The sequence below is a fragment of the Ambystoma mexicanum genome, chromosome 3p (genome assembly GCF_040938575.1).
Source record: "Ambystoma mexicanum isolate Mex_15411 chromosome 3p, UKY_AmexF1_1, whole genome shotgun sequence".
NCBI lineage: Eukaryota > Metazoa > Chordata > Amphibia > Caudata > Ambystomatidae > Ambystoma > Ambystoma mexicanum.
Window position 1 is genome coordinate 804,501,306 of NC_090925.1, and position 27,503 is coordinate 804,528,808.

General features: G+C 48.2%; 1 protein-coding gene across 3 annotated transcripts in view; it reads right to left on the reverse strand.

Moving 5' to 3' along the window:
- The window catches only part of RNF112 (ring finger protein 112), a 680,823-nt gene that overhangs the window by 75,590 nt on the left and 577,730 nt on the right, over nt 1-27,503 (reverse strand). For all 3 annotated transcript variants that reach the window (XM_069651835.1, XM_069651833.1, XM_069651834.1), the window contains one exon: nt 6,301-6,375. In XM_069651835.1, the coding sequence (XP_069507936.1) occupies nt 6,301-6,375 (75 nt within the window). The remainder of the gene's footprint in view (nt 1-6,300; nt 6,376-27,503) is intronic.

A 27,503-nucleotide genomic window follows, 5' to 3' on the forward strand; every position in this document is an offset into this window, starting at 1 on the left:
TGAAAACATGTGCTTGGAAAGTGAAACTGACTTGCATTGCATGCTGCGATGAACCGAGGGAATTCGCCATTTCCACCAAGCACTATAGGGATATTATTTGGTAAAGTTATTCTAAAACATCTTGAAGACTGGGCAAATAGGGGAAACATAATCCATCATTTACAGGCAGGGTTTAGAGAGAATCGAGGCACAATCGACCAATGTTTTATGTTTTTTAAAATCCAGAAATATACTGTTTTAAAAAAAGATTAATTTATACGTGGCCTTCTTAGATCTAAGGACGGCGTTCGACTCAGTTTGTAGAACAACCGTGTGGCAAATCCTTACTGCAAACCCCCCCCCCCCAAATCTGATTCATATAATTCACCAGCTCTATTCTGAAAATGAGTCTAGCGTTGGGGCAGGCGGTGAGCTAACACGCCCATTTGCTGTAGAAAGAGGGGTCAGACAAGGATGTGTCTTGGCTCCCTTCTTATTCAATCTCTATATACAAGAAATCATAGAAGGGTTGCTTAGAGATTGCCAAGACTGTCCTAAAATGGGCCAAGAGAAGTACCCAGCTCTGTTTTATGCAGATGACACCATGCTCATATCTACAACTTCCCAAGGCCTACGGAATCAAAAGGATCGAATGCCAAAGGTAACTTTAACTGGACACCGTTCAAACATACTAACTGAAATGCATATCAATTCAAATTGGAAGCAAACGGTCGGGTGTTAGAGCAGGTTAAGTATTATGACTAAGGGCTGAGATTCCAAGTCTCTGTTGGTTGGTCCGAACAAATAAAACAATCCTCCATCCTTCTGGAAAAGTTCAGGGGTGCCATACTACCTTTCCATGTGAAACATGGTAGTGGGGTCATTTCCCCAGCACTCGACCTCTTCCTTAAACAGGCCCCTCCTGCTGCCTCCTAGGGCTCAGAGCTACAAAATCAGTACTTATGAGCACAAGTTCTTAAAGAAGCTTTTAATGTTACCTCCCAGTGCTCCCCCAGCTTCGGTTTATTTAGAACTTGACATAGTTCTGGTCGCTCCCCTGATTTGTGCAAGACCAGCCTTCTTCTGGGCCAGATTATGAAAAGAATGTGGCTTGGAATCCTATCAGGTGGCATTGTTGAACTTCCTCTCTTTGGAGGGCGGAAAAATTGTAAAATGGATCTCTAACATAAAGACTGTTCTCAAAGATCTGGATGCCATAGTTCTATGGCTAACCCTGATGGCCTCTGCAATGTCTTCTATATTGAATTTGAAGCATAGCCTAAAATCCAGGAGCAGCAAATCTCTTGTGATTTTTGCCAACCCTCTAAAGACAGGTTTGGATTACATCGAGCATAGGATGGTCCCAGGCTTCAAATTTTATCTGGATGTTATTTCTCCACCATTCGAGAAATCTTTATATTTGAAATATAGATCGGGCATTTTTCCAATCGCCTCGTTCACCAAAAACTGGCAGGCATCCCACACAAGTGTATGCCCCATTGTGGGGCTGCAAATGAGCCAATTATTCACTTCCTGTTGATTTGTAATGGTCTTACTAAATTGAGAAAGAAGTATTTAAAGCTGATTCTGAGAGAGGCAGGGGTTCATCACACAGCAGGGGCTGAAAGATTACTGAGCCAATTTGCCGACCTGCCTGTAATTTTTGCAACTGCATGTTTTATACACAGGGCCTGGTTACTAAGGAGGGGGTGTCTGGGGGTGACAGGAAGGAGTGCTGTAGTTAGCTGATGGGTCGAGGCTGTGAGATTCTCTCTCCTCGTCCCACACTGCTACTTGCCACTTTTTGAGTGACGCTTCTCCTGAGGTTTTATATAGGTCCATGAACTTGATAATGTTGTAGCGGTTCATATGAATTCCATTTACTTTTAAAAATGTTCCGATTTTAGCTTGATTGTTTTTTAACCGGTCGCTTGTGCCGCTGTATATTTTCTTCCTCTTCCTAGGTCACCCGAAGTGCAATTGTGACTGGATTATATCTGTCGGGGGGGTTGCCAGACATTTGGTCGAAAAAAATTGGTCGACCAGACAAATGGTCGAACCAATTTGGTCGAAAACCAAATGGTCGAATTTTTTTTTTTTTATTTTAACCCTTTTTTTGTATTTTTTTGGGGGGGTCCCCTCCCCAACCCCCTTTTTTTCTCTAAAAACCCCTTTTTTTACTAAACGAAAAACTAAAACATAAATATATAAATAAAAAAAAAATTCGACCATTTAGTTTTCGACCAAATTGCGTCGACCAAATTGCAGTCGACCAGTTTTTTTTCGACCAATTGACTGGACACCCTGTCGGGGCACTGTTTTATTAAATGTCGTTGATTTTATATGTACTTTTATGGCTCTTTTGCTGAAATAAAGTTTTTAATGAATGAATGAATGGATGCCAGAATCTTATAGGCAAGGGACATGTCCCTCTAAATCCTAATATCCCATAGACTGGGACGAGTAGGTTAAATAATGGACATCCGATGTACAGAAACGAGAGAGGCAGAGTCGGCACAAGCCGACAAACCTGCAAGTTTGAAACTTGCTTAAAGCGGGAGACGGGAATAATGAGAAGGCACCAAAGGAGAGATGCTGGGAAGCCAGAGCACCAGCCGAGCACGAGCAATCGAGAGAGACAAGACGCTGAGCGTGATGCTAGAACGGCAGAGCTAGGGCACCAGACCAGCACGAGAAATCCATGGGGCAGGAGCCTGAATGGAGGTGGTGACGAGACATGGGGAATCATGTGGTGGACAGTCGGTCCCTCCAACATCGCTGATACTGCCGCACATAAAAAGACACAGGGCCTCATTACACGGTAGGCGGTAAGGGTTTACCGGTACCAGTATTTTACCGGTACCGGTAAATCCTTACCGCCTTACTACGAGGTCCCTTTGCGGGTTGGGGAATTTAACGGCTGCTTTTTGCAGGCGTTAAAAACCAACCCGCAAAGGGACCAGTGGAGCTAATTACGGTACCGCAATTTGCGGTACCGTAATTAGCGCCTTCCCCATTCCCATAGAGCCCTATGGGGCAAAAATGGGAATGGGGAAGGGCAATGGTGGAAGGGGGAATTACCGCCCCGCCAACCTTGGAATGGGGCGGTAATTCCCCTTTCCTCCAAGGCGGTACCGGTAAATTACTGGCATGAACCATGGCGCTAATAGCACCATGGTTTACCGCCTACCGTGTAATGAGGCCCACAGAGTCCAACGCCTAGACAACAGACAAGAGTATCACAGAAAAGAGAGAAAGCCGACCGGAGAAGAGGTCTCAAAAGGAACAAGGCTCCCAGAAGCATTTTCCCACATAATAGAAGGTAACGGGGAGAACGAGTATGCCAAGAAGCAATCAGTATGTGACGAAAATAACTTGTATCAGTAGAAGTTGCACGATAATGTTCCCCTTTGAGGAAATTACTTTAAACTTTGGGGATATGAGAGAAAATAATAAGATAAAAGAAAAGAATAATACACAAATAAACCAACTGGGGGTAACAATACCCTGGGAAACGGGGAGAGTCACAAGCCAATTCAGACAAGAAGAAGAGAAGATACAAGGTAGACCATACAGTGAATCTGAGCTTAGTGAAATCAGACAAGTAAAGCTAAAAAAAGGGGTCAATAGACCAAAGTAAACCAAAGCACAAAATTGGCCAAGAGAGAAAAGCCGTTCTCACATAAGGAACCCAAAAGGGAGTTCTGAAGATAAGGGAAAAATACAAATTACACTTGAAGAATTACAGAGAGTGATGCAAGACATCACAAGAGACTATTTAAGGATTTCCTACTAGGGAAGAAGCCTACAGACTGGTACTTGAAGCACTCTCAGAGGAAGGGGCTCATTCTCCACCTAGAAGTGCCCTGAGGCCAATAGGTTAGTGGCACTACAGGGTTAGGATCAGTTAGGATAGTTTTTGGATAGCACACATTTTTTTTTGGATATTCACGACTGACGTGCAAGCACCGTAGTTAGAAATATAGGCAAGGACCACCCATAGAGACAGGGAAAGTTAGGCCTAATCTTACGTTAATATAAATATCGCGAACCATGTCCTTGAAGTGTCCGCGTCCTCCTTCCGACCCGCCACAATGCGAAAGAAAAAACAATCAAAAGTCCATTCTCCCACTCTGGTAGGCATCAAGGGAGTTACTACGTTGCAACTCTCCTACAATGAAGGATTTATAAACCCCATGGCAGCGTTGCATACTTAAAAGAGAATTTTTCTGACTCTTTATTCACACACTGTAGAAACCAAGGGCACAGGCTGAAGCAGGCAATGGAAGCAGGAACTCCAGCAGAGAGCGTTCCCACATGTCAAATGTAGCCCTAGGATCCAAAATGGTGGCAAGCATATATATAGGCTCAGGACAACTGCCTTTCAGCCCGCATGACCCTCTACGCAGTACCCAAGAACAGCGTAGACTACCCTGCACAGGTGAATGCAATGCCCCTAGTGACCCGCCTCTCCACTCCACTCCTTTCTTCTTCCTCTTTCCTCACACCGACAGTCCTCTTCTCCACTCCTCTCACCCTAGTCCTCCCTCACACCGATTGTCTTCCTCTCCTCTTCTCCATACCTCCTGCCTCACATCACCCATCTTCAGCCTCCTGCTCTCTCGCTCCTCCAGCCTCTCCAAATGCACTCCTGCTTATACACCAACAAGAAAAAGGTCTATTTTTACTCCCTTTTATATCCAAGCTCGGTCTGTGATTTGGGCTTTTATTGCAGAACAGGTTTCACCTATGTGCATATTGGTGTGCAGCTGGTGGATTGGCTGACTGTGATTGGAACTACAACTCTCATGCGTCACTAATTGTGTGGAGTTCCGAGCTGTGGTACTGGAGATTGACAGCTTAAGGGCAAAGTCTGCCATTTTGGATACCGACTCTGCTAACAGCCGTACGTAGTGGACTGCTTCTGCACTTATTCTGAGCTGTCGCAGGGTTTTGCTGGCCTGCATCCGCAAACCTGGTGGATCGCTTGCCAGTCTTGGCTGGTGCCACCAGTATTAAAATGAGTGGCGGTTGCACTTGCGCATGCTCTAAGGCTACATGCATCTTTGTAAGTGTAGATGCCAATTCAGCCTGCGTCTGGGTAAGTGTGATTGATTTAAAACGTCTACATATCCTTTGGGACATTTGGCCCTGTGAAAGTGTCTGAATGGTATTACATGGTCTTTACTGAGTGTCTCTTAAAGGGACAAAGGGAAAGTGCCCCTGGTCTGTCCCACGCGATGAGTCCCTGCCTCCTATCCGTGACTAGCTGGAGGTAGCTACAGGATACTCCACATGCCACCCCATCACCCTCTGGGCACAGCATCACAGAAGATGGCAACTGGCTCCCCTATCACCCACAAGTAGCATTGGGCAGGGAACTTTGTCACAGCAGAAGATTTGCTACTGAAGGATTGCAGATGAAAGCGCACAAAACACCTAATTAACTGAACAAGGTTCCTGAGAATAACTGTGGCAGGTTCTCCTGCCGGAGTGCCGTGCACATCCATTAGTGCAGGTGTCTAAGGACATCCTTAGGTGCAGAACCGTGAATAGATGAGCAGCAATGACAGGGCCTGTCAATAACAGTGCTAACAATTGACCCTGAATAAATGAAATGAGACCAATTGACAGAACATGCCAATAACAGTGCTAACAATTGACCCTGAATAAAGGAAATGAGACCAATGACAGGGCATGCCAATAACAGTGCTAACAATTGACCCTGAATAAAGGAAATGAGACCAATGAAAGGGCATGACAATAACAGTGCTAACAATTGACCCTGAATAAAAGAAATGAGACCAATGACAGGGCATGCCAATAACAGTGCTAACCATTGACCCTGAATAAAGGAAATGAGACCAATGACAGGGCATGCCAATAACAGTGCTAACAACTGACCCTATTTAAGTAGATGACATCCAAAAGGCAGACCAAGTCAGTTGTGAGAGAAGAGACGAGTGGTTGGAAGCATGATTCACTCTGCCATTTGGCTCCTGTGTCCATTAACCGCCCGGCACAGTCTTGTTCTTTAAGACTATTTACAATACATGTATGGGTAATGTAGCTATTGGTCCCTAGGAAGACACATTTATCAAGGGAGGTGCAGATGGGCGACAACCAATGAGGATGTTATAAAAAATGTAATCCCACTGGAATTACAAACTTCAATTGCATCATATTTACACCTCAGTGCGGTCACACTTGCACCTTCCCATGAGGTTGCATGCTCCAGTCAAATAAATCAATTTCCATACACTGGCATCCTCCATTTTACATTCCCAGATTGATCTAAAGCCTATCACCATGTGTACTCACTTGTTCCTCGAGGAACTGTGCATATTCGCTCTTGAAGTCGTCGTTGGCGCGGTGGTTTCGAAGCATTATGGCCATCTACACAAGGAGAATAAGCAATGACTGTAGCATGAATTAATTCCACAAACAACTCCCAACACTTTCTGAGACCTGAGCTCTACTCTCTAAGCGTGCATTTTATTGACAAAAGGCAAACTTTTCTCACACAAGAGGATAGCTCATGGCACCCACCTGTGTTTGAGGTTATCCTCCAAGGTGTAAGGCCTCTGAGAACATTTATTTTAGGAAGAGATAGACTCTTTGGTGTCTGTTTTTAGTTTGGGCCATTAGTTGGCGATTTAGCTCGACCCATAAGACTAAATTATTGCATTAGGGTACAGATAGGGAGAAATGGCACATGAGGAGGGACACAAAGCTGTTAATACCATTTACCTCCATTCTTCCCATACCACCAGAATACAGGTTTGCAGGTATTGCCGCCACTGGTATGATTTTTGAAGGTAAAGTGGAGGAGTTACCTCCACCTTAAAGGCACTTTACCTCCAAAAATTGCTGGTAATACCGTCAAAAATCCCCAAAGGAGTCCTGTAGACACCATTAAATGGGGATTTACACTGGCAAACCGCCACTTGTAATCAGGTGGTATTACCAGTGTTAATACCGCCTGACCAAGTGGCACTATTGGTAATTCCATTTGCTGGTATTCGGGCAGACTTACCACCAGAAAACCGCCAAATACATAATTAGCCCCAAATGTGGGACTACGTGGTTAAATATATTAGAGAAAAACGAGTTTTAAAACTGGCTCTAGAAGTTTTCTTGGTACACAGTAAAAAGAACTCAATTACCTCAAGGTAAAAATACAACTTTCTGAAAATAACGCCAGTGAAAAACAAGAAATAACATTTTAAATGGCGTTATCAAAAAGAAATTATATAAAAAACGTGTTATGTACTGTACTTTAAATAATTACAATTGCCAATCAATCAATCAATCAATAACGTTATTTTGGCCATGCGGCCATAAAAGTACATCATAACATGAATAAATCAAACAATAAAAACAAATTAAACATTCCTTCCTTTTTTATAAATAATCGTGTATAATGCCCCAAAGGCCTACTTATGCCCCCGCAGGAGGTCGATTCCATTAGTGTCTCCTTCACCTGAGTGGAATAGGCCATCAATCTCCTCACTTGCCACAGCGCATTACCCAATGCCCTTTTCCCCAAGGGAACAGAGTCTGCACCAGTAAGCGCAGACCCGCGGGACCTATTTTCAGGGTGAATACCCGTATTTCCCACAGGATGAACTCTAACTTCGATCACAGTAGTAGCTGGGGCTGACATCTCCTAACAAAGCAAGGTATACCTTTCTCCACACATGGATACCCTGAAGTCTACTTGAACAAAGTCATGGGCCGTTTCCACCTGATAAAGCAGCATAGTACACCTTAAAATCCCACACAGTCCGGAGCCAATGGATGCACCTATTCACAAGTGCTTCCTTGGGGTCATAATAATTAGGGGGCAGTCTAGGGAGCCTGTGTAGGAATATTGACCCTCCCCTGCAGGGCACATCACTGTGGGGAGCATAATTTGGTGGTACGTAGCCAACTCCCCTGAATGGCTTTCCCATAGTGGCGTTGGACCTAAGGCCACCTTCTGACCTCCTGGCGGGGTCTCCGAGGGTAGAAGTAGATCTGTGCTGAGGTAAGTTCCCTCCCACTTGGGGCTGTGGGGGGCCAAGAGACACTGTATCAGACAGGGCACTCTCGCTTCTGCGGCTCTCACTACAGCCACTATTGTGCCCCCACCCAACCAGTTTTAGAATTTTGATTTTTAGGGGAGGAGGCGGGGCTGGCAGGCGGTGTAATCTGCAAAGCATTTGGGACCCCTTTTTGCCCGCTTGGATTGTTGGTATCACCCCACTTAGGCCCTCCTTTCCCATACTCTTCCAGTAGTAGGAGGAGTAGGTTTTTAATTGACGCCAACTCGGTCAAGACAAAATTGCATTTAAATACATGAGCCCCTTGCTTGTCCCCCACCCCCCCACCCCAGTCTGGTACTTGATGGGCGTTAGAACTGGCCCAGGAGAGGGGCTGGGGGAAAGGATCGGTGAGCGAAGTTATTACCAGGGTAAGAGCCGCCATTAACCCCAGCTGGTTCATGTGACATCAGGGTATTCTGAGGGCCCCTGTTGGTCATCAATATTGTTAGTGCTCCCCAAGACTGGTTATAGCAGACTCTGGGGTATCAGAAGTGGCAATAATGTCAATGTTGTCCCGCGAGAGTAGAGTAATAATTGGGCCCGAAGGAGGTTTAGAAGTCATGGGCCTCATTACGGGTCGGGCGGTCCGGAATTAACAGTGGCGGTAAACCCGCCACCACTGTTAATTCCGGACCGCCCGATCCCGACCCCTGCAGGAGGAAGGTGATCTTCCCGCCAGGTCTGACCTGGCGGGTTGAACACCTCCCGCCTGCAGGCGGACGTGGAAACACCAGCACCATCACGAAATGGTGCCGGTGTTTCCACTTCCCCATTCCCATTGAGTCTTATGGGACACCATTCCGCCTCCGTGACTCCCGGGACACCGGGGCTGTAATGGCCTGGTAATTCCGGTAGTCAAGGAGGCGGAATGGTAATACGAGTCCGGCGGTAACCAGGTGGTTTTACCGCGGCTGTTATCGCCGGACTCGTAATGAGGCCCCTAGTGTTAGTCGTGTTGGCTTCTGGAGATCCATTACCGTGAGGTTTAAAACTTCCCATGGTCACAGATGGGCAAGGTCTCTCTGGTGCCAAGGGAACTTTGCTTTACTGTGCCCCAGGCTGTATTTGGCTTGCTACAGTCTTGGCTGAGCTCAGTGTCCCAATGTGCGGGGCAGCAGGGAACGTCCATATGCATGTTACTGGAGCCTAGGCCATCCTTGTTAGCCTTATTGGGCTTGATAATCTGCTCGATGCATTTGCCTCCCCAGGTATCCAGACTTACAGGGACATTGGTAATGCCAAGGAACTGATGAATTTCGCTGAAGAAGTTGTAAGACTGTTAGGTAAGATTTTCATAATTATGATAAATCTTCCTGAACCTTTTGCTTGAACTTGGTAACTATTTTACCTTGTCCCTAGCTGAGTGGGAATCCTTTTCCCCCTCTCACCTAGTCTTTTACTCTTTCCATGGGTGACCGTTGTATGTCTCCCCATAGTTTATGGTTGAAGTTATAGTTTCCTATAACTTTTGGGTTTAGGCTGGGTTGCCTCTATGGGCTCCTCTGTGAATTCCTCTTCACTATACTTGGATGAACTACAGTTCCCAAGTAGTAAAGAGGGAGTTTCATCCCCTTTACATTTTGTATAAGTGAGCCAGCACACCCCCACCTTATGTGGAGTGCTGGGGGGGATAGAAGATATCCCCTTTCTTATTACCTGGTAACATTTTGTTACAATTGCCAGTTTTACATGAATGGCTGGTGGCAGTGGTTTTACCGGAGTGACTTTTTAGTCTTATTACTCGCAGGCTGTTAAATCAGCCTTGGTAATGCTCCTTTTCTTGGCCAATTCTTGTTTGCTTGTAGTTTCCAAGGACTTCCCTACGATTCTAGGTGGGAACGACCTTAGTGGGAGTTTTGTCTTCGGTGGGAATCCTTTGTATTCCATACCAAGGCTCCACAGTGTCTGAGAAGGCAGGAAGTTAGAGAGGTGTCCAAAGCTCTGCAGCCCTTTGTCTTTCACCTTGCCCGAAAGGAGCCCAGTCTCAATGCGGGGCTGGCTGTCCTGATTGGACAGCCAGACCGCCCCTTTCTGTAAACTGCAGGGAGAGATTGCAGAAGTTGTGATGTAGTTCCTGATAAATACTGAAACCTAGAAGTTGTTGACAAGTCGACCACTGGAGCTGAAACCGAAAAAGAACATGAAGAAAAGACGGCTGTAGAGATTTTGAGTGACCGGAGCACCTGCTATGTAAACAGAGCCTGCTGTAACTCTTCCTTCCAATCGACCTAGGCGGTCCCGAATGCAAAGACTCCTACCCAGAGGCCAGTGGGATCCACTAGTCCCAAGAAGACCTGCTTTCTGAGCCATCTCATGACGTGCTGCGACCTTGCTGGGCTGCAATACCCCAATACCCATTGACCTCAAGCCATTGTGCATTGCATGGTCTTCTGAAGTCCTAATCCGTCCGAAACTTTGGTCGCTTCCTCCTGGCTCTACAGAGAAACAATTTGAATCACTGAAGTCGCCTCACCAGAGTGCAGGACTGAGAGAGTGATGAGAATCTGACCGGCGATATTCGTTCTCCGGCGATATTCTTTCTACATCTGGTTGCTGAAAAGGGTGGCAAAACCAGGGCCGTCACGAGGGGAGTGCAGGGGGGGCAAACTGCCCCGGGCCTCGCACTCGCAGGGGGCCTCGCGGCCCCCTCTCCTAAGTGGAAGGCAGCACAGTCTCCCGTGTTCTTTATTCACACGGGGGACTGTGCTGCCCGTGCAATGATTTTGCTTTTTGTTGCGAAGCCGTTTGGCTCAGCAAGAAACAGCAAAATAATGGGAGACAGCAGGGCTCAGAAGTGAGCTCTGCTGACTCCCATTATTCAGCTGACAACGTGGACATGCTGAATGACAAGAGAGGGCTCCTCTCCTGTCAGTCAGTGTGTTCATGTTGTCACCGTGACCACGCTGACTGACAGGAGAGAAGTTCTCTCTTGTCTATCAGTGTGTTCATGTTGTCAGCGTGACCACGCTGACTGATGGGAGAGGAGTTCTCTCTTGTCAGTCAGTGTGTTCACGTTGCTCAGCGTAACCAAGCTGACTGATGAGAGAGGGGTTCCCTCTTGTCAGTCAGTGTGTTCACGTTGCTCAGCATGACCACGCTGACTGATAGGTGAGGACTCCTCTCCTGTCAGTCAGTATGTTCATGTTGTCAGTGTGATCATGCTAACTGATGGGAGAGGAGTTCTCTCTTGTCAGTCAGTGTGTTCACGTTGCTCAGCATGAGCACGCTGACTGATGGGAGAGAACTCCTCTCCCATCAGTCAGTGTGTTCATTTTGTCAGTGTGATCACGCTGACTGATGGGAGAGGAGTTCTCTCTTGTCAGTCAGTGTGTTCACGTTGCTCAGCATGATCACGCTCACCGACAGGAGAGGGCTCCTCTCCTGTCAGTCAGTGTGTTCATGTTGTCAGCGTGATCACGCTGACTGACAGGAGAGGAGTTCTCTCTTGTTTATCAGTGTGTTCATGTTGTCAGCGTGATCACGCTGACTGATGGGAGAGGAGTTCTCTCTTGTCAGTCAGTGTGCTCACGTTGCTCAGCGTGACCACGCTGACTGATGGAAGAGGAGTTCTCTCCTGTCAGTCAGTGTATTCATGCTGTCAGTGTGATCACGCTAACTTATGGGAGAGGAGTTCTCTCTAGTCAGTCAGTGTGTTCACATTGCACAGCATGACCATGCTGAATGATGGAAGAGGAGTTCTCTCCTGTCAGTCAGTGTGTTCACATTGCTCAGCATGACCACTCTGACTGACAGGAGAGGAGTTCTCTCTTGTCAGTCAGTGTGTTCATGTTATCAGTGTGATCACGCTAACTTATGGGAGAGGAGTTCTCTCTTGTCAGTGTGTTCACATTGCTCAGCGTGACCACCCTGACTGATGGGAGAGGAGTTGTTTCTTGTCAGTCAGTGTGTTCACGTTGCTCAGCATGACCACACTGACTGGCAGGAGAGGAGTTCTCTCTTGTCAGTCAGTGTGTTCACGTTGCTCAGCATGACCACACTGACTGACAGGAGAGGGTTCCTCCCCTGTCACTCAGTGTGTTCACGTTGCTCAGCGTGACCACGCTGACTGATGGGAGAGGAGTTCTCTCTTGTCAGTCAGTGTGTTCACGTTGCTCAGCATGACCACGCTGACTGACAGGAGAGGGTTCCTCCCCTGTCACTCAGTGTGTTCCCGTTGCTCAGCGTGACCACGCTGACTGATGGGAGAGGAGTTCTATCTTGTCAGTCAGTGTGTTCATGTTGTCAGCGTGATCACGCTCACTGATGGGAGAGGAGTTCTCTCTTGTTAGTCAGTGTGTTCACATTGCTCAGCGTGACCATGCTGACTGATGGGAGAGGAGTTCTCGCTTGTCAGTCAGTGTGTTCACGCTGCTCAGCATGACCACGCTGACTGACAGGAGAGGGTTCCTCCCCTGTCACTCAGTGTGTTCACGTTGCTCAGCGTGACCACGCTGACTGATGGGAGAGGAGTTCTCTCTTGTCAGTCAATGTGTTCATGTTGTCAGCGTGATCACGCTGACTGATGGGAGAGGAGTTCTCTCTTGTCAGTCAGTGTGTTCACATTGCTCAGCGTGACCATGCTGACTGATGGGAGAGCAGTTCTCTCCTGTCAGCCAGTGTGTTCATGTTGTCAGCGTGATCACGCTGACTGATGGGAGAGGAGTTTTCTCTTGTCAAGCAGCATGTCTATGTGTCGGCTGCGTGGATGCTTTTTAAGGGTGCATGGAGGTAAGTGTTTTTATTTTAAATTAAAAGTGTATATGTGTATTTAAATTAAATTAGTATGTATATGTGTATGTATGAATGCATGCGTGCATGTTGGTGTTTGTGTCAATGCTGTGTTTGGTTTTATGTATACATGCATGTATGGAGTTGTGTAACTGGTGGATGAATGCATGGGTGAAAGTGTTTTTTGTGAGTGTGTGTTCAGCACCACGCCTAAATGTAGCCGCCCTGGGGGCCACTTGATTAAGGGGTGGGTTCATGGCATCAGAGGTGCACCTAGGCTAAAATGTCAGTGGGGAAAGGGGACTAACACTTCAAATGTTGGGAGAGGCGCTAACGTCAGAGGCTGTGAGGAAGGGGCAAACTTCCTTGTGTGGGGGCACCTAACATCTTTCCACATTTTGAATGAGACTATTCTGGTGAAACTTCAATGTTACAAGCAGCTACCTCTTGCCTTCATTTCGGAAACGTCACACTTAAGGACTGCTGTGAGAATGAGACGTCTCATGTCACCACTTCCCTTCTAATCACTCCCCTAGCAGGCAAGTGCTAACCCCACATCACGATTTCAATTACCTAAACATGTATGGATATGAATGCAGGTGCTAACAGTGAAATTACTTCTCATGGCCGTGCTAATCCCTATGGCAATTCTCACCCAGTTCCTGCCCTCCCCACTCAAAACACCTCCTCACTGGAACTCTTTGAGCTAGCTTTAAACATGCCTTGCCATCAAACTTTGCCCTCAATGTGCCTGCAAGTGTTTCCTCAAAGGAGTCTTCTGAGAGTTCATGACTTCATTGGAGTTGTAAACACGCAACTGGTGTAATAAAAATGTCTTAATCAGGTCTGCCTTTGGCCACTCAATTTAAAAACACCCTGCGTGTCTTTCGCTGAAGTTCTTTTAAAAATAAGTATTGGCAAAGCCAACAGTTTTGGCTTGTGTATAAGTATTAGGCATTTTCCAGGCACTGGCACTGCTATTAGATGCTCAGGTACTCAAACCATTTTGCACTGACATTATCAATGGCCAGCTAATACCAATACAGAAGTGCCTTTCCCATGCCTACACGAATGCCCCAACTGTTAGCATTGCCAGTGCTCTTTTTGCTTTACCCTTTAAACACAGGACTAAGCATCAAGGTTAAAGCAAACATACTACTTGGCTAAATTGGCCCACATGGAATCTAGGCCAATCTAGCCAGTAATAACACATATGGTACACAGTCAGCCTGGATATACTTTCTGTGGCATGGCATTTTTACTGGCTGGGAGTCCGTACAAGGTAATAATGGCATATATTGATGCAGCCTGCATCGACATAATTAGAACAACCAACATGAATATATTTTTATACTAGCATATCTCGCGTGGAAAGGCGGCACGAAATGTATTGGAAAATGTTCCTATGCACAATTTGTGATTTGCAACTATTGGGAATTTCCATGTGCTTCCATACAAAACCAATTGCAAACTGTATGGATTTCTACCTAATTTCTACCCAATTTTGCAAAGAAAGTGCTCTAAAATGCATACTTTTAACCCAATGTTTCAAAATTTTCTTGGGAGTGAGAACCCCCCTCAAGCAACCCTTGTTTGGTTTGGGCTCCCTCACTGTGCTCTGTTGATCCTGCCTAAAACACAGATCTTACTAGGCCTTGTGTCATTCAGATCGCGCAAGAGCAGGGAAGGGGGGAGGGGAGAACTGCCGAGGGTGGGGTAGGATGCAGAAGTGCAGAAACAAAGGAGAAACAAGAGTGCAGCCAATGGGTGGCAAGTGTGGGTCCTCATAAGTGCAGCCAACGGGTGGAGAATAAGAGCAAGAGCGGGAACTGTAGGGTTACAGATACAGACCACAAGTGCAGGGGAGCCAAGAGGCAGTGCAGGATTGCAACAGGACAGACAGTGACCTGGGCCCAAATTCAGAGCTTGACCAGGTGACCAGTGCATGGATCAGGCAGGTTATCAGCAAGGGAGAGGAAGAGAGAAGGCAGAAGCAAAGAGACAGGTCTTGAGGTGCTTCCAGAACCAGAGATGGTTCTCCTCAAGTGTCACTGAGGCCGGGAGGCTGTTTCCAGGGGGAGGCCCCAGCCGAAGAAAGAGATCTGCCCTCAACTCTTTGCATGGAAAAGTGACTGACCCTCAGAGAATTGGAGGTGGCGCAGTGGAGAGCTCATGCCATTTTATATATATTTATTCATATGATAAAAAAAGTTAGTCTGGCATGAACCTTTCTTCAGTAGAGAAATCTAACTTTGCTGTAGTTGATTTGGGGTTGTAGTAATAAACCATATTTGGGATCCTGCACACAAACTCAAGGGTACATTTCGAGAGTCTCCTGTTTGTGGAGGTGCCGCCGCTGGCCGAGTGCAAAAAATTGTAAGGGGGCCTCACCAAATGTTTTGCCCCGGGCCTCACCACATCTTCTGACAGCCCTGGGCAAAACCACAGTCGCCTCAAACCGTGAAGAAACCTTTGCTTGGAGTCTTCCCCGGTGGTCCCTGCTGCAAATTCCCTTCCAGTGTCCTGTCTTCACGACCAAGAAGAGAGTCCACATTCAAGCCTGTATCTCTTCGGCATTTAACAACTCGGCTGAACTCTTTAAAATCTGTAAGGAGCTGGACAACCCTGCTGCAGTCTCCACCCCTCCTCTCGCCTCCCAGGCTCTTTGCAATACCCTTGTCTCTCACTTTATCTCTAAAACCCAGGACATTTTGCCCACCCTCTCCTCCACTCCCCATCCTCTACCCTCTCCTTCTCTGCTTACTGACCCACCTTCAGCTACCACCCTCCCTCTTTCTCCTCCTTTCCTCTTTTCTGCCCTGCTGAGGTCACTAGACAAGTCCGATCTATGAAAGCCTCATCAAAACAGGTCCATCCCTGTTCCTCTAAAACCATTAAGAACCACATCGATACCCTCGCTCCAGCCCTTGCCGATTTCTGCAAACTCTCCTTTGCCTCTGGATCTTTCCCCTGCCCTCTGAAGCACTCCTTTGTGCATCCTCTCCTAAAGAAACCCACATCTGATCCTTTTTGTCCGGCTAACTATCACCCAATTTCCATTACTCCCTTTTTGGGTAAACTCCTGGAAAAGCTGGCCATCTCCAGCTTAACCTTCATTCTGATTCTGTTGGCACTCTCCATGACCACCAATCTGGCTTCAGAGCTGCCAGAAGCACGGAAACTGCTCTCCTGAACATCTGTGAAGACCTGCTCTCCAACCTTGACTCTAACATTCCCTCTGTCCTCATCCTACTTGATCTCTCCTCTGCTTTTGACACAGTCAACCATACCACCCTGCTCAACCATCTCTGTGACAACCTGAGTATCACCGATCAGACTCTGGCTGCCCTCTTTCCTCTCTGATCGACCCTCCCAGGTACAACTTGGGTCCTTCCTATCTTCCATCTCCCTCTCTACCAGTGGTATTCCCAAGGGGTCTAACCTCTCGCCCTGGCTTTTCAATCAATACCTGGCAACTCTCACCTACTGCATTTCCATTTTCTGCTCAAATTTCCAGTGCTATGCTGGTGACACCCAACTCATTTTCAGGCTTCCTTCAGCCACCTCCTCTCCTTACCTCATCTCTGATTGCCTAATATCCTTTTTAAATTGGTGTGCCGCCAATGATATTTGTCAAAATGCCAACAAGATTGAGATCCTCCTCATTGCTACACCTTCACCATCCTTTTCAAAGAAACGTGCAGGGGTTAGATCTCTGTCTTCGGCTGGGCCTCCCTTTGGAACAGCCTCCCTGCTACCTTGAAACTTGAGGAGGACCAACTCCGGTTCTGGAAGCCCCTCAAGACCTTCCTCTTCGCCTCTGCCTTTTCCCCTCTTCTCCCCTGCTGATCTGTTTCTCTCTCTCTGCACAATGCATCAGGCCACCCTCTGTCCTTCGGACCCAGGTACCTGCTCACCCTGCCATCCTCCTGCACTGCCTCTGGGCCACCACTTGCACTGGGGCCTGTACCTGTACTCATACAGTCCCCCACCCACTTTTCTTCTGCACTTATCAGATATACCGTATCTGACTAACCTAGCACTTGCCACTTGCTGGCTGCACTAACACGGTTTATCACCTTTATCTATTTAACTTATTATATTTATACTGTTCTCTCCTCTGTTCCACACTTTCCACTTCTGCCCCCTTCCATGCACGTTCACCCTTTTCCCTTTCCCATGCACTTGCACGTTCTTAATGTCACTGGACCTAGTAAGATCGCTTTTTTTGTTCTTCCCTGTTCCCTTCCCTTTGTCTGGTTGCGCTCTCACTTGTGTATGAGGCGCGATATAAATAAAATATCATTTAATTTAATTTTCATTTGATTTCATCGACCGGGTTTTTGGCTGCAGATCCCCAAGACGTCCTTCTACAAACTCTTCTTCTGTGCTGAGGTACTGTGTTGGCTGGGGTATTACTTAACTTCCGCCTTTTGTGATTCCTGTGAAGCTTTGGGGTGATTCATGTGTTTGGGAGTCCTTTCATCCAGTTTGATTGGGCCCATTGCTGGAATCCATCTAGGGTGTCTTCTATGAGGTCCCTAGACCCTAAGTAACTCCAAAGTGAACTAGTTAAGTTTTGAAGAGACTTCCTCAGGAACCTTTCCTGCAACTGAACCCTATCTCACCCTTCCTACAGCTGGCACCTAGACCACTAGGGGTCCCCCTTCTGCCTCAGAGAGAACTCATGCAATAGACTAGGGAAGGACTGGATCAAAAAAGGATTCTGCCTTGAAAATTATAAAAAGTGTTTAAAAGTTACTTGTGAAAGAGTTGGTTAACTGTCCCTCTGAAATATGAGCAGTTACAAAAGTTCATATTATCCTTTGCATGTGTTTTGCAATTCTAAAAAGTATATATAAGGTTAGTTCACTCACCTGTGAATTGGTTCCCCACTTCCCAAAAGTAATGCTGTTGGCTATTTCTATTAGGAAATGAATGTATAAATTCCCCAACTGTGTCTTGTTTCCCCTAACTTGCTGTATAACCTGTTTAGAATAGGTCTGCCTAAAGTCTTACTATCCTTGAATCCCAGTGTGCAATTCTTAAAAAGTGTATTGTGGGGTTTACTAACGTTAGTGTGCCTTGTACATCCTAAAATAAGTTAGAAAGTTACTGCTTACCTTACTCTGTGTTCCACTGATCTGAAAAGCAACTTTAACAGTTTATTACAGATTAAAGGTCTTACTCACCTTGTATAACTGAAGGTTATCCTAAATGTAGTTATAGGTTCATACTGTTCCATGTTTGTTTTCCACTATTCAGAAAAGTAAACTTGTAACACAGGGTTGTGAACCCCCTGTATCTGCTTAGAGAATTTCCAAAATAGTCACAGGGGCCATTACTTACCTTGAAATAATGCTGGCTTTCTTAAAAGTGTAATAGGGTTTTACTGTCCCTGATTTGCTTAGTGCATTCTAAAATAGTTGGTGTGTGTTAATACTTGTCACTGAGTAGCTTAAGGACCCTCCTGAAAGTATATCAGTGGTTTAACTAACTCTGAACGTAGTTCTAAAAAGTAGTGTTGCAAGGAGTATACTTGTAACAGAGTTGGTTTGTTTCATGATTTCAAAACTGGGGTCACTGCACTTTCAAGAAAATATTAGGCCTGGGATGGCGGAGAAGGCAGTGAGGCTTTTTCTCCTGACAGTTGGAATTTTCTGTTTAGACGAGATCAGAGGCTTGGTGGGCAGGACAGCAGGCGGGGTTGCTATATATTGGCTTTTTGGAATTTTGCAGTTAGTGGCAAGCATTTTACTTGGGTTGATTGTGGTCCCCAAGCATAAGAACATAAGGGTGCCACAGAGTCACAGCGGTATGGTGCCCCCCCCCCCCCGCCTGTCTGCTCACCTAATCAGGAGTCGGTCAGATCATCTTCAGGACTCCTGCGACATACAGCATCCCTTGTCCTCTCTCCCGGTTAGTAAGCTGATTCCACAGAGCAATGCCACAGCGCCCTCTGCTGCTTCCGCAAGCCCCATTGAGCTCCCCCCGAAGGTACCGGAAAAAGAAATCCGTTTGGCAGGGTTCATGGCAGCAGCGGCAACACATCAGGAAGGCGATTCTATGTCAAGACCAGAGGCGAGCATTATGCTTTACTTTGTTTATTCCTGCAACTCACAGCACTTCAAAACTTCAACTTTATGTAATATAATATTTTTTTTTTAACAAAAGATAACTGAAAAAAACAATCCAAGGACTACCAAGTCCCAAGAGTCTCTTGATTCTTGTAGTCCTGAGGCTCTCCACCTCTACCTATCAGCAGTCAGAGCCCTTAACACCTCACATCCAGCCAGGGTCCCCTCCCCTTTCTTTTAGCTGCTCTCACAGAGATAAGTAGGGAGGGAAACCTCTGTGTCATATTAATATATGTGTATTTCATTCCCGCTTAATTTCGCTTATTTTCATACATATGTCAAATCTTATTTCATTTGCACAAGCAGCGCTCTTTCTTCATGTTTAGCGTGCGTGTGCAATATTCAGGCACGCGTACAGCCTACACAATTGATTCGACCCAGGTGGCCATTCAAGTTTGGCAGCCGGTCCCGCTCTCGTGGCGACAGTGCGCCATTTCCGGTTTTTCCTGCTTAGCTTTGCCTCTGCTAATGAGATTGTGCTCGGAACGGCTGCTATCAGCTGCAATACACTTGAACGCTGAAGTGGGCCAGATAGACTCAGTGAGGCACGATTAAAGAAAAACAATTGGCCTGTGATTGCCTGAGATACAGTGTGTAAAAAAAAAAAGAAAACAGAGCTGATTACTGCATAGAAGCTTGCTAAATTCAAGCACAGAGTGTGGCACTACTCACAACAGTACAGCACACTGTACCTGACCTCCCCCATTATCCAGTGGCCCACATGGCATCTAACATCACCTCCCCTGAACGGAGTGTGGAGGAATAGGCTGACGACATGCCAGTGGAAGACAAGGACCACTCTCTTAGCTTCAAGAAGGTCCTAGGGGACTCCCTAGCAGTAGCAGTATCTTAGGGACTTCAGCCTCTTACGTAGTGCTTAGGGGCTCTGGAGGCCAAGCTAGCCGATAAGGATGCAAAGGAGGGAGCACACAGGAAAAGAAGGGGAGATAGCCCAGGAGAAGGTACATCAGCCAGGCACCCCTACACCGGGTTTGAACATATGGGGAGTAATGAGGCTCGAAAGAGGCCGTCCTCTTCTACCCCTGTGAACCAAATGGAAGAGGATAACTATGTGCCCCATCACGTGACTGACCCATTCAATAAATTGAAGAATGCATTTATGCAGAAATCGACGGTGCCACACCTCCTACCCCCGGCCTTAGGGGTAAATATTTTAGGGGACAATGACAGCAAATATTCGACTGAGGAGGAAGAAGAAGGTGAAGATGAAGAAGTACTCTTTAAGGGCCCAGATAAGAGTCCCCCAGTGCTTGAAGATGACAATACGGGCGACATGTTCGACCCAGAGGCTATCAGGCACCCCAAATCCAACAAATGGGTGCCGTCACCTAGAGTAGCACTGTACATGGCGTAGCATATCGGAAAACCTCTAGACAGAGAAGTACACTTCCGCATGGGAGCGGAGTGCCCCAGAGCAGAATTACCCAGCAAAGTCACTGACACCCCAGATCTAGATTCCAAGATGGTGACTTTCATCACAAAAACTTCCACAGACGTTGGAAAAGGAGTAGACAGGGCTTGGAAAGGCTGCCAAGATAAAGTGTTGGATCTGGCAGGGCCCCTCGCTAAAATCATCGACATAGCTGAGCTAAAGATACAGGAGAATCGGTGGATGCGTAGGCTCTGGGAAGCTGGGCCCAACACGCTGTCTACCTCCTGGCAACACCAACTGTGCCCTTTCGGCAGAAAGGCGAAGAGGGCCCTTGCTCAAAATAGATAGCAAACTCAGCGATCTAGCCACTTACGAAGCTGGAGAAGGTGTGAATGACATGCTGGTTGGAGAAGCCTTTGCTAAAGAGATGTCCCAGTTCGTCAGAGCGTACACCGCACTGGAAAAGGCGCAGAGCTCCAGAAGAAAATGGCGAGTTTTTGCAGGGACCGGTCGACACCCAGGCCGATCACCTGGTAGCTTCAATATGCAGAGAAGGCCCCAAGGGCAGCTGGCCCAGTACTGGGTAAGCAGACAACAAGACTCCTTCTTCCCTACAAGAACCAGACACCCCAGAGGGCGTAGAGGGAGAGGCACCTATAGGCAGCAGAGTGTCGCAGACAGTAAGTGCGAAGTGCACAGACATCCCAATGATAGGGGGCAGGACAGTATTGGTTTTGAACAAATAGCGAGAACTGTCAAGCGGTGCTTGGGTCTTGCAAGCGGTAGCAGGGCTGTGCCTGGAGTTTACAGGCACGCCCCCATCCAACACTCAGAACCCCAGTCGATATTCATGGCGAAAGAGGAGTTCGAGCTGTTACAAGTAGAATTGCACAGCCTAGCCGACAAAGGAGCGATAGAGCGCAGCGCGCAGACAGATTTAAGCTTCTTCAGCAATATGTTCCTAGTTCACAGGAAGACAAAAGTAAGACCAGTGATCAATCTGAAATATCTAAATGAGTGGCTGACTTGCAGACATTTCAAGATGGAGGGGATTCATCTCCTCCGAGACTTACTGCGAGGAGGAGACTGGCTGGCAAGGGTAGATCTCAAAGACGCCTACCTTACCGTTCCCATAGCACCGGAGCAGCAGAGATTTCTCAGTTGACGGTGGAACACGGAGGTGTGACAATTCCGGTGTCTCCCATTCGAGCTAGCGTCAACTCCCTGGGTCTTTACCAAGATTATGAGACCAGTGGCAGTAGCCATCAGAGAACGAGGCATCAGGATCATCGTCTACTTGGACGATATTCTCATCCTAGCACAGTATACCAATGCACTCCGGGAGCAAGTGCGTTGGGTCTGTGCCCTGATTACCTCTATCTGGTTCCTCATAAACATAGAGGAGTCAGAATTGCAACCCAGACAGAGAATGGAGTTCTTGGGGTTCGTAAAAGACACCAAAAAGGCCACCCTTGAACTCCCCACTCACAAGCTCAAGGATATCAAGAGAGAGCTGCGGTCAGTGATTAAGGAGAAGAGTATTTCGCTTTGCAGTCTAGCCAGAGTAGTAGGGCTTCTAGCAGAATCGATTCAGGCGATATTTCCCAGGCTCAAGAACAGACACCTCTAAGGGGGTGTGGGGTACCACCAGATAGTTAAACTGGACAAATAGGCGCTAACCGAGCTAGAATGGTGGCTACAGAATATGGAAGCGTGGAACGGCCAGGCTATTTTCTGCAATGTCCCAGAGCTAGGAATAGAGTCGGATGCAAGCAGAGCAGGCTGAAGAGCAAGATGTGGAAGTCTAGAGACAGACGACAAGTGGTCTGAAGGAGAGTTGCAATTACACATACATTGTCTGGAGTTATTAGCAGGCTCATTCGCAGTGCAGACTTTTGCCAAAGACAAAGCCAATTGTTGTATTATAATGAAGATGGACAACATATCTCAAGTCTGGTACATAAACAAAATAGAAGGCACAAAGTCCAAGATGCTAACCGAACTAGTGAAAGACTTTTGGCACCTCTGCCTGCAGCGCAACATAGTTGCGACAGCGGAATACCAGCCAGGAGAGCAGAACTTGATAGCGGATTGTAATTCACGCTACCTCATGGATGCCAGCGACTGGAAGTTGCATCCAGCAGTATTCACATGGCTGCAGGAGATCTGGGGTCCTTTCGACAACCATCTTTTCGCATCCAGGTTGAATGCACAGACGCCCAAGTACTTCAGTTGGAGGTTGGATCCGGGAGCGATGGGAAAGGATGCCTTCCTCCACAACTGGACCGGGACAGACAATGTGGAAATAGTTATAGTAGCCCCGCTTTGGAAATCCCAGGTCTGGTTTCCAGTAGTGATGGAACTTTTCACTGATTTTCCGAGGATGATTCCTTGCAGGCGAGATCTGCTCATAACTGTCATGCACTCCACTCACTCTCCCTTCAGTTCTTCTAGGGTTCCCATTTCCTGCCGCCGTACCTCCATTTCCCCCCGTCCTCTGGCCCGGTTCCGGGACTCACATGTGCTCCCCTCGAATCCCCAGATGCCACGGCGCCAAGTGCCACAGCGCAAAGTTCGGCATGCTGCTTGCTCACGGAGACGCCCGCTCCATTGGCGTCTTCCCTGGCGCTTGCGAGACCGGCTTCTTCCACGTCACATGACCACCGCCTCCCGCTCGCGTGTTTCTAAACTACGCTCACGTGATGCGATTGCGGCTCATGTGACCGGGAGGAAATAGCAGCGCTAGTATTTAAACGGCTGCATCGTAGGGCTTCGGTACTTCACAGCTGTTCTCTTGGATTCCTGTACGGCGCTATTCTTGTCTTTTGTCACCTCTGGATTTTGGGCTCAGATTTCATTACGGACTGCTATCGGATTACCCCTGGCTCTGGTTTCTACTTCTTGGATTCATTGCTACGACCACGGACTGCCTCTCGGACTTCTATCCACTACGTTCCGCCTTCATTGCGCGGATTCTGGTACCCGGTGGGCCTGGCTCTTGCAACACTGCTGGGATCGCTACACTGTTGAAGGAACAGCCTTGTTGGGTCTCGGAACCTCCCCTATAGGTACAACTGATTCTCCACGGACACCTCTTGGTAAGACCGTTCCACTTATTTGTTGATTGGTTGTTGATTCTGTTTTGGCTTGATACTTAACCGGTGTTTCCCTTACAGTGGTTCGGGGTTCCACGAGTTCCGCAGTTCCGGAAGAACATCTCCCACCTGTGGCCTCAAAGGTTGTACAGAGAGTGACTTTGATTCTCTCTGTGCGGCACTTGTGGACAGAGGACTCTTCGACTACACAACAGTGAAGACACAACAGACTGTGAAGCCATCCTGTCGTGTAGCCTATGGAGGGAGCTGCAGATGACCCCTTGACCACTATGGTTCAGGCCATAACCGTGTTACGTGCAGACATGGCTGCAGCGAATACTGCCATTCACCAACGCTTAGATAACATCCAGAGTTCTAGACACCCCTTACCCCCGGGAGCTGAATTTGGGGATTTGCCACCAGCCCCTCCGCCCGTCCAGCCTCCTGTTCCACCCACTCCTAACTCCATCCCCGTGGTACTCCCCTCTCCTTTTCCCTTGGCCGCCCCCGAGAGGTATCATGGGGATCCCAGCAAATTTAGAACCTTCCTGAACCAATGCAAGTTGCATTTTTTGTGCAGGCCCCTGGCCTTTCCGGACTCCACCACCAAGGCAGCCTTTACTCTCTCGCATCTCGCAGGTACGGCCGCTGCCTGGGCTAACCCACTCCTAGAAAACAACAATCCAGCCCTTTACAACTTTGATCTACTGGTTACGGAAATGTCCCGAGTGTTCGACACCCGTCATAAAGTTCAGTCCCGAGACCTGGAACCCCTGGATCTGGGGCAGGGTAGGGGGTCCCTAATCGAATACATCACTAAGTTCAACCAGTTTGCTGCTGAAACGTCCTGGCCTGAAACCAAACAGGCCGTTGTATATTATCGAGGCCTAAACAACGCTATGAAGGAGGCCCTTGCGGTTGTTCCCTCCTTACCGACCTCTTACCAAGATCTAGTAGACCTAACCCTGCAACTGGACACCAGACGTTCTGAACGCAGGGCTGAGGCTGGTTTTGTGCACACAAATGCCCAATCTCCTTCCACCTCTGCCCCCTCTGGCACCAGTCCCGAACCCATGCAGATTGGGGGCATCAGGAGCCCGATCACACCTATAGAAAGGGAACATAGGAGGGTGGACAACGCATGCTATTCCCACAGGCCGTATCTATTCCCTTTCCCCTACTGAAGACCTAGCCCTCAAGGAGTACATTCAGAAGTCCCTCCGTTTGGGCCAGATACGTCCTTCTACTTCCCCGGCGGCTAGACCCATCTTCTTTGTTCCCAAGAAGGAGGGTGACTTACGGCCTTATGTGGACTATCGTCGACTCAATGCCATCACGAAGAAAGACCGCTACCCCATTCCACTAATCACGCCCCTGTTGGACCGCCTCACGCACGCCACTGTTTTCACTAAATTGGACCTCCGCGGAGCCTACAATCTAGTCTGTGTGCGTCGCAGAGACGAATGGAAGACCGCTTTTTGTACCCGCTATGGCTTGTACGAGTATACGGTCATGTCGTTCAATTTGTGCAACACTCCGGCCACGTTCCAGAGGTTCATAAACGACATCTTCTCTGACATCCTGGACGTGTTTGTTGTGGTCTATTTAGATGACCATGAAGGAGCACGTACAACACGTTAGGGAAGTGCTTTCCCGCCTACAAAGCCACTCCTTGTTTGCCAAACCCGAGAAGTGTCAGTTCCATGCCGACTCCGTAGAGTTCCTTGGTTTTCACATCTCGTCTGGAGGGCTAGCCATGAATACCTCCAAAGTTCGAGCGGTGTTGGACTGGCCGGCCCCCGATTCACTGAAGGCACGCCAGTCTTTCCTTGGTTTCGCAAACTTTTACAGGCGGTTTATCTCTGGGTTTTCATCTCTGGTGGCTCCTCTTACCTCCCTGACTAGCCCTCGCTCTCCTTTCTTGTGGACGGAGGCACATCAACGAGCCTTTGAGGCCTCAAAGACGGCGTTCACTACCGCCCCTATTCTACAGCACCCAGACCCTGAACTGCCGTTCATAGTGGAGGCTGATGCCTCATCCTTTGCTCTAGGTGCTGTATTATCACAGACTTGCTCTACCTCTGGTCGTCTTCACCCCATGGCCTTCCATTCCCGTAAATTCACAGACGCTGAGTCCCACTATACCGTGACCGAAAAAGAACTACTGGCAGTCATGGACGCATTCCGCGTTTGGCGATATCATCTCTTGGGTGCTAAGCACCGTATCACGGTTTATTCCGATCACCAGAATCTATAAGACCTAGCGTCCCTGAAATGTATCAACAGCAGACAGGTCAGGTGGCATCTCTTCTTTGAGGCCTTTGATTTTGTTATCAAACATCGCCCAGGTTCTATCCATGGCAAAGCCGATGCCTTGTCGCGTTCCCTTGGGGGGGTGGCATTGCCGACGTTTCCAGATACTCTTCTAGATGTCGGTAAGGTGGTTTGTTTGTGTACTCCGACCTTGCCCTTGCTTGACACAATACAGAACTGGGTTACCTTACACCCAGATCAGTTGTCCGATTGGGATTTGGTGGTTCACAACGGTCTTCCCTTTTGTTTCTGATTGACTATTCCTGCCCACGGTAGACACCCGCAACATGGCCTTGGAGTGGTCCCACGACGCTCCGGTTCATGGACATCCCGGTCAGAAACGCACTTTGGAGTTGTTGAGAAGGTGGTGCTGGTGGCCGTCTATGAGAAGAGATGTTGAATCGTACGTCAACGCATGTGCTGTTTGCGCGCAGAGTAAGCATCGTAGGGGTCGCCCTGTGGGTCTCTTGCTTCCTTTACCTGTCCCTCCCAAACCATGGCACACTTTGACCATGGACTTCGTTTCTGACTTACCCCGGATCCGGGGCTTTGATACTTTGTGGGTAGTCATCGACTCCTTTTCTAAGATGGCTCGCTTTATCCCTTGTAAGAGCATCCCCTCTGCACCTACACTGGCCCGACTGTTCTTCGAGAATGTCTTCTGTCTTTTCGGGCTTCCTTCGGTTCTCATCTCGGATAGAGGTTCCCAGTTTACATCACGCTTTTGGCGGGCCCTGACCAAGCTACTCGGTATGGACGTCCGCTTCTCCTCAGCATATCATCCCGAAACGGACGGCCAGACCGAAAGGCTTAACCAGACGCTGGAGCAGTACCTGCGTTGTCTGACCTTACAGATGCAGTCTTCTTGGTTAAACGTGTTGCATCTCGCGGAATTCACGTACAACGCCGTGCATTCCTCCACTGGTTTCTCCCCGTTCTATGTGCTGTATGGTCAGCATCCTCGTGTTTTACCCTTCACAGATCTGCCTCCCTCAGTCAAACCGGCTGCCCTTGCATGTGTTAGGGACCTGACCGCCATCCACGCTCAGGTGTCGACTCATCTTGTCGAGGCTCAGGCGTCCATGAAGGCGCAGGCGGATAGGAAACGGGTGATGGCCCCGTTGTATTCTGTGGGGTCCCGTGTTTGGTTGTCCACCCGTCACAAGCGGTTGGTGGGTTGCCGCAAGCATCTGCCTCGTTTTGTGGGTCCCTATGTTGTCACCCGTGTTATCAACCCTGTGTGCTATCGTCTTGCACTTCCAGGGTCCTGGCGGCTTCACCCAGTCTTCCATGTTTCACTGCTCAAGCCCTGTCACGCTCCCACACGGCTTCGCTCCCCTGTGGCTCCGGTGTCTCTGTCCACCCCGGATGTGTTTGAGGTCTCTGCCATTTTGGGTTCCTGTGTCTCTAGGGGATGCCTCCAGTACCTCGTGGATTGGTCAGGCTATGGCCCCGAGGAAAGGTCCTGGGTCCCAGCTGCTGATGTCCAGGCTCCCCGTCTGGTGGCGCGCTTCCATAGGGACAATCCTTTGTGCCCACGGGGTCGTGGGCCTTGGGGGGGCTCTGTTACGCACTCCACTCACTCTCCCTTCAGTTCTTCTAGGGTTCCCATTTCCCTTCGTCCTCTGGCCCGGTTCCGGGGCTCACATGTGCTTCCCTCGAATCCCCAGGTGCCACGGCGCCAGGTGCCACAGCGCAAAGTTTGGCATGCTGCTTGCTCACGGAGACGCCCGCTCCATTGGCGTCTTCCCTGGCACTTGCGAGACCGGCT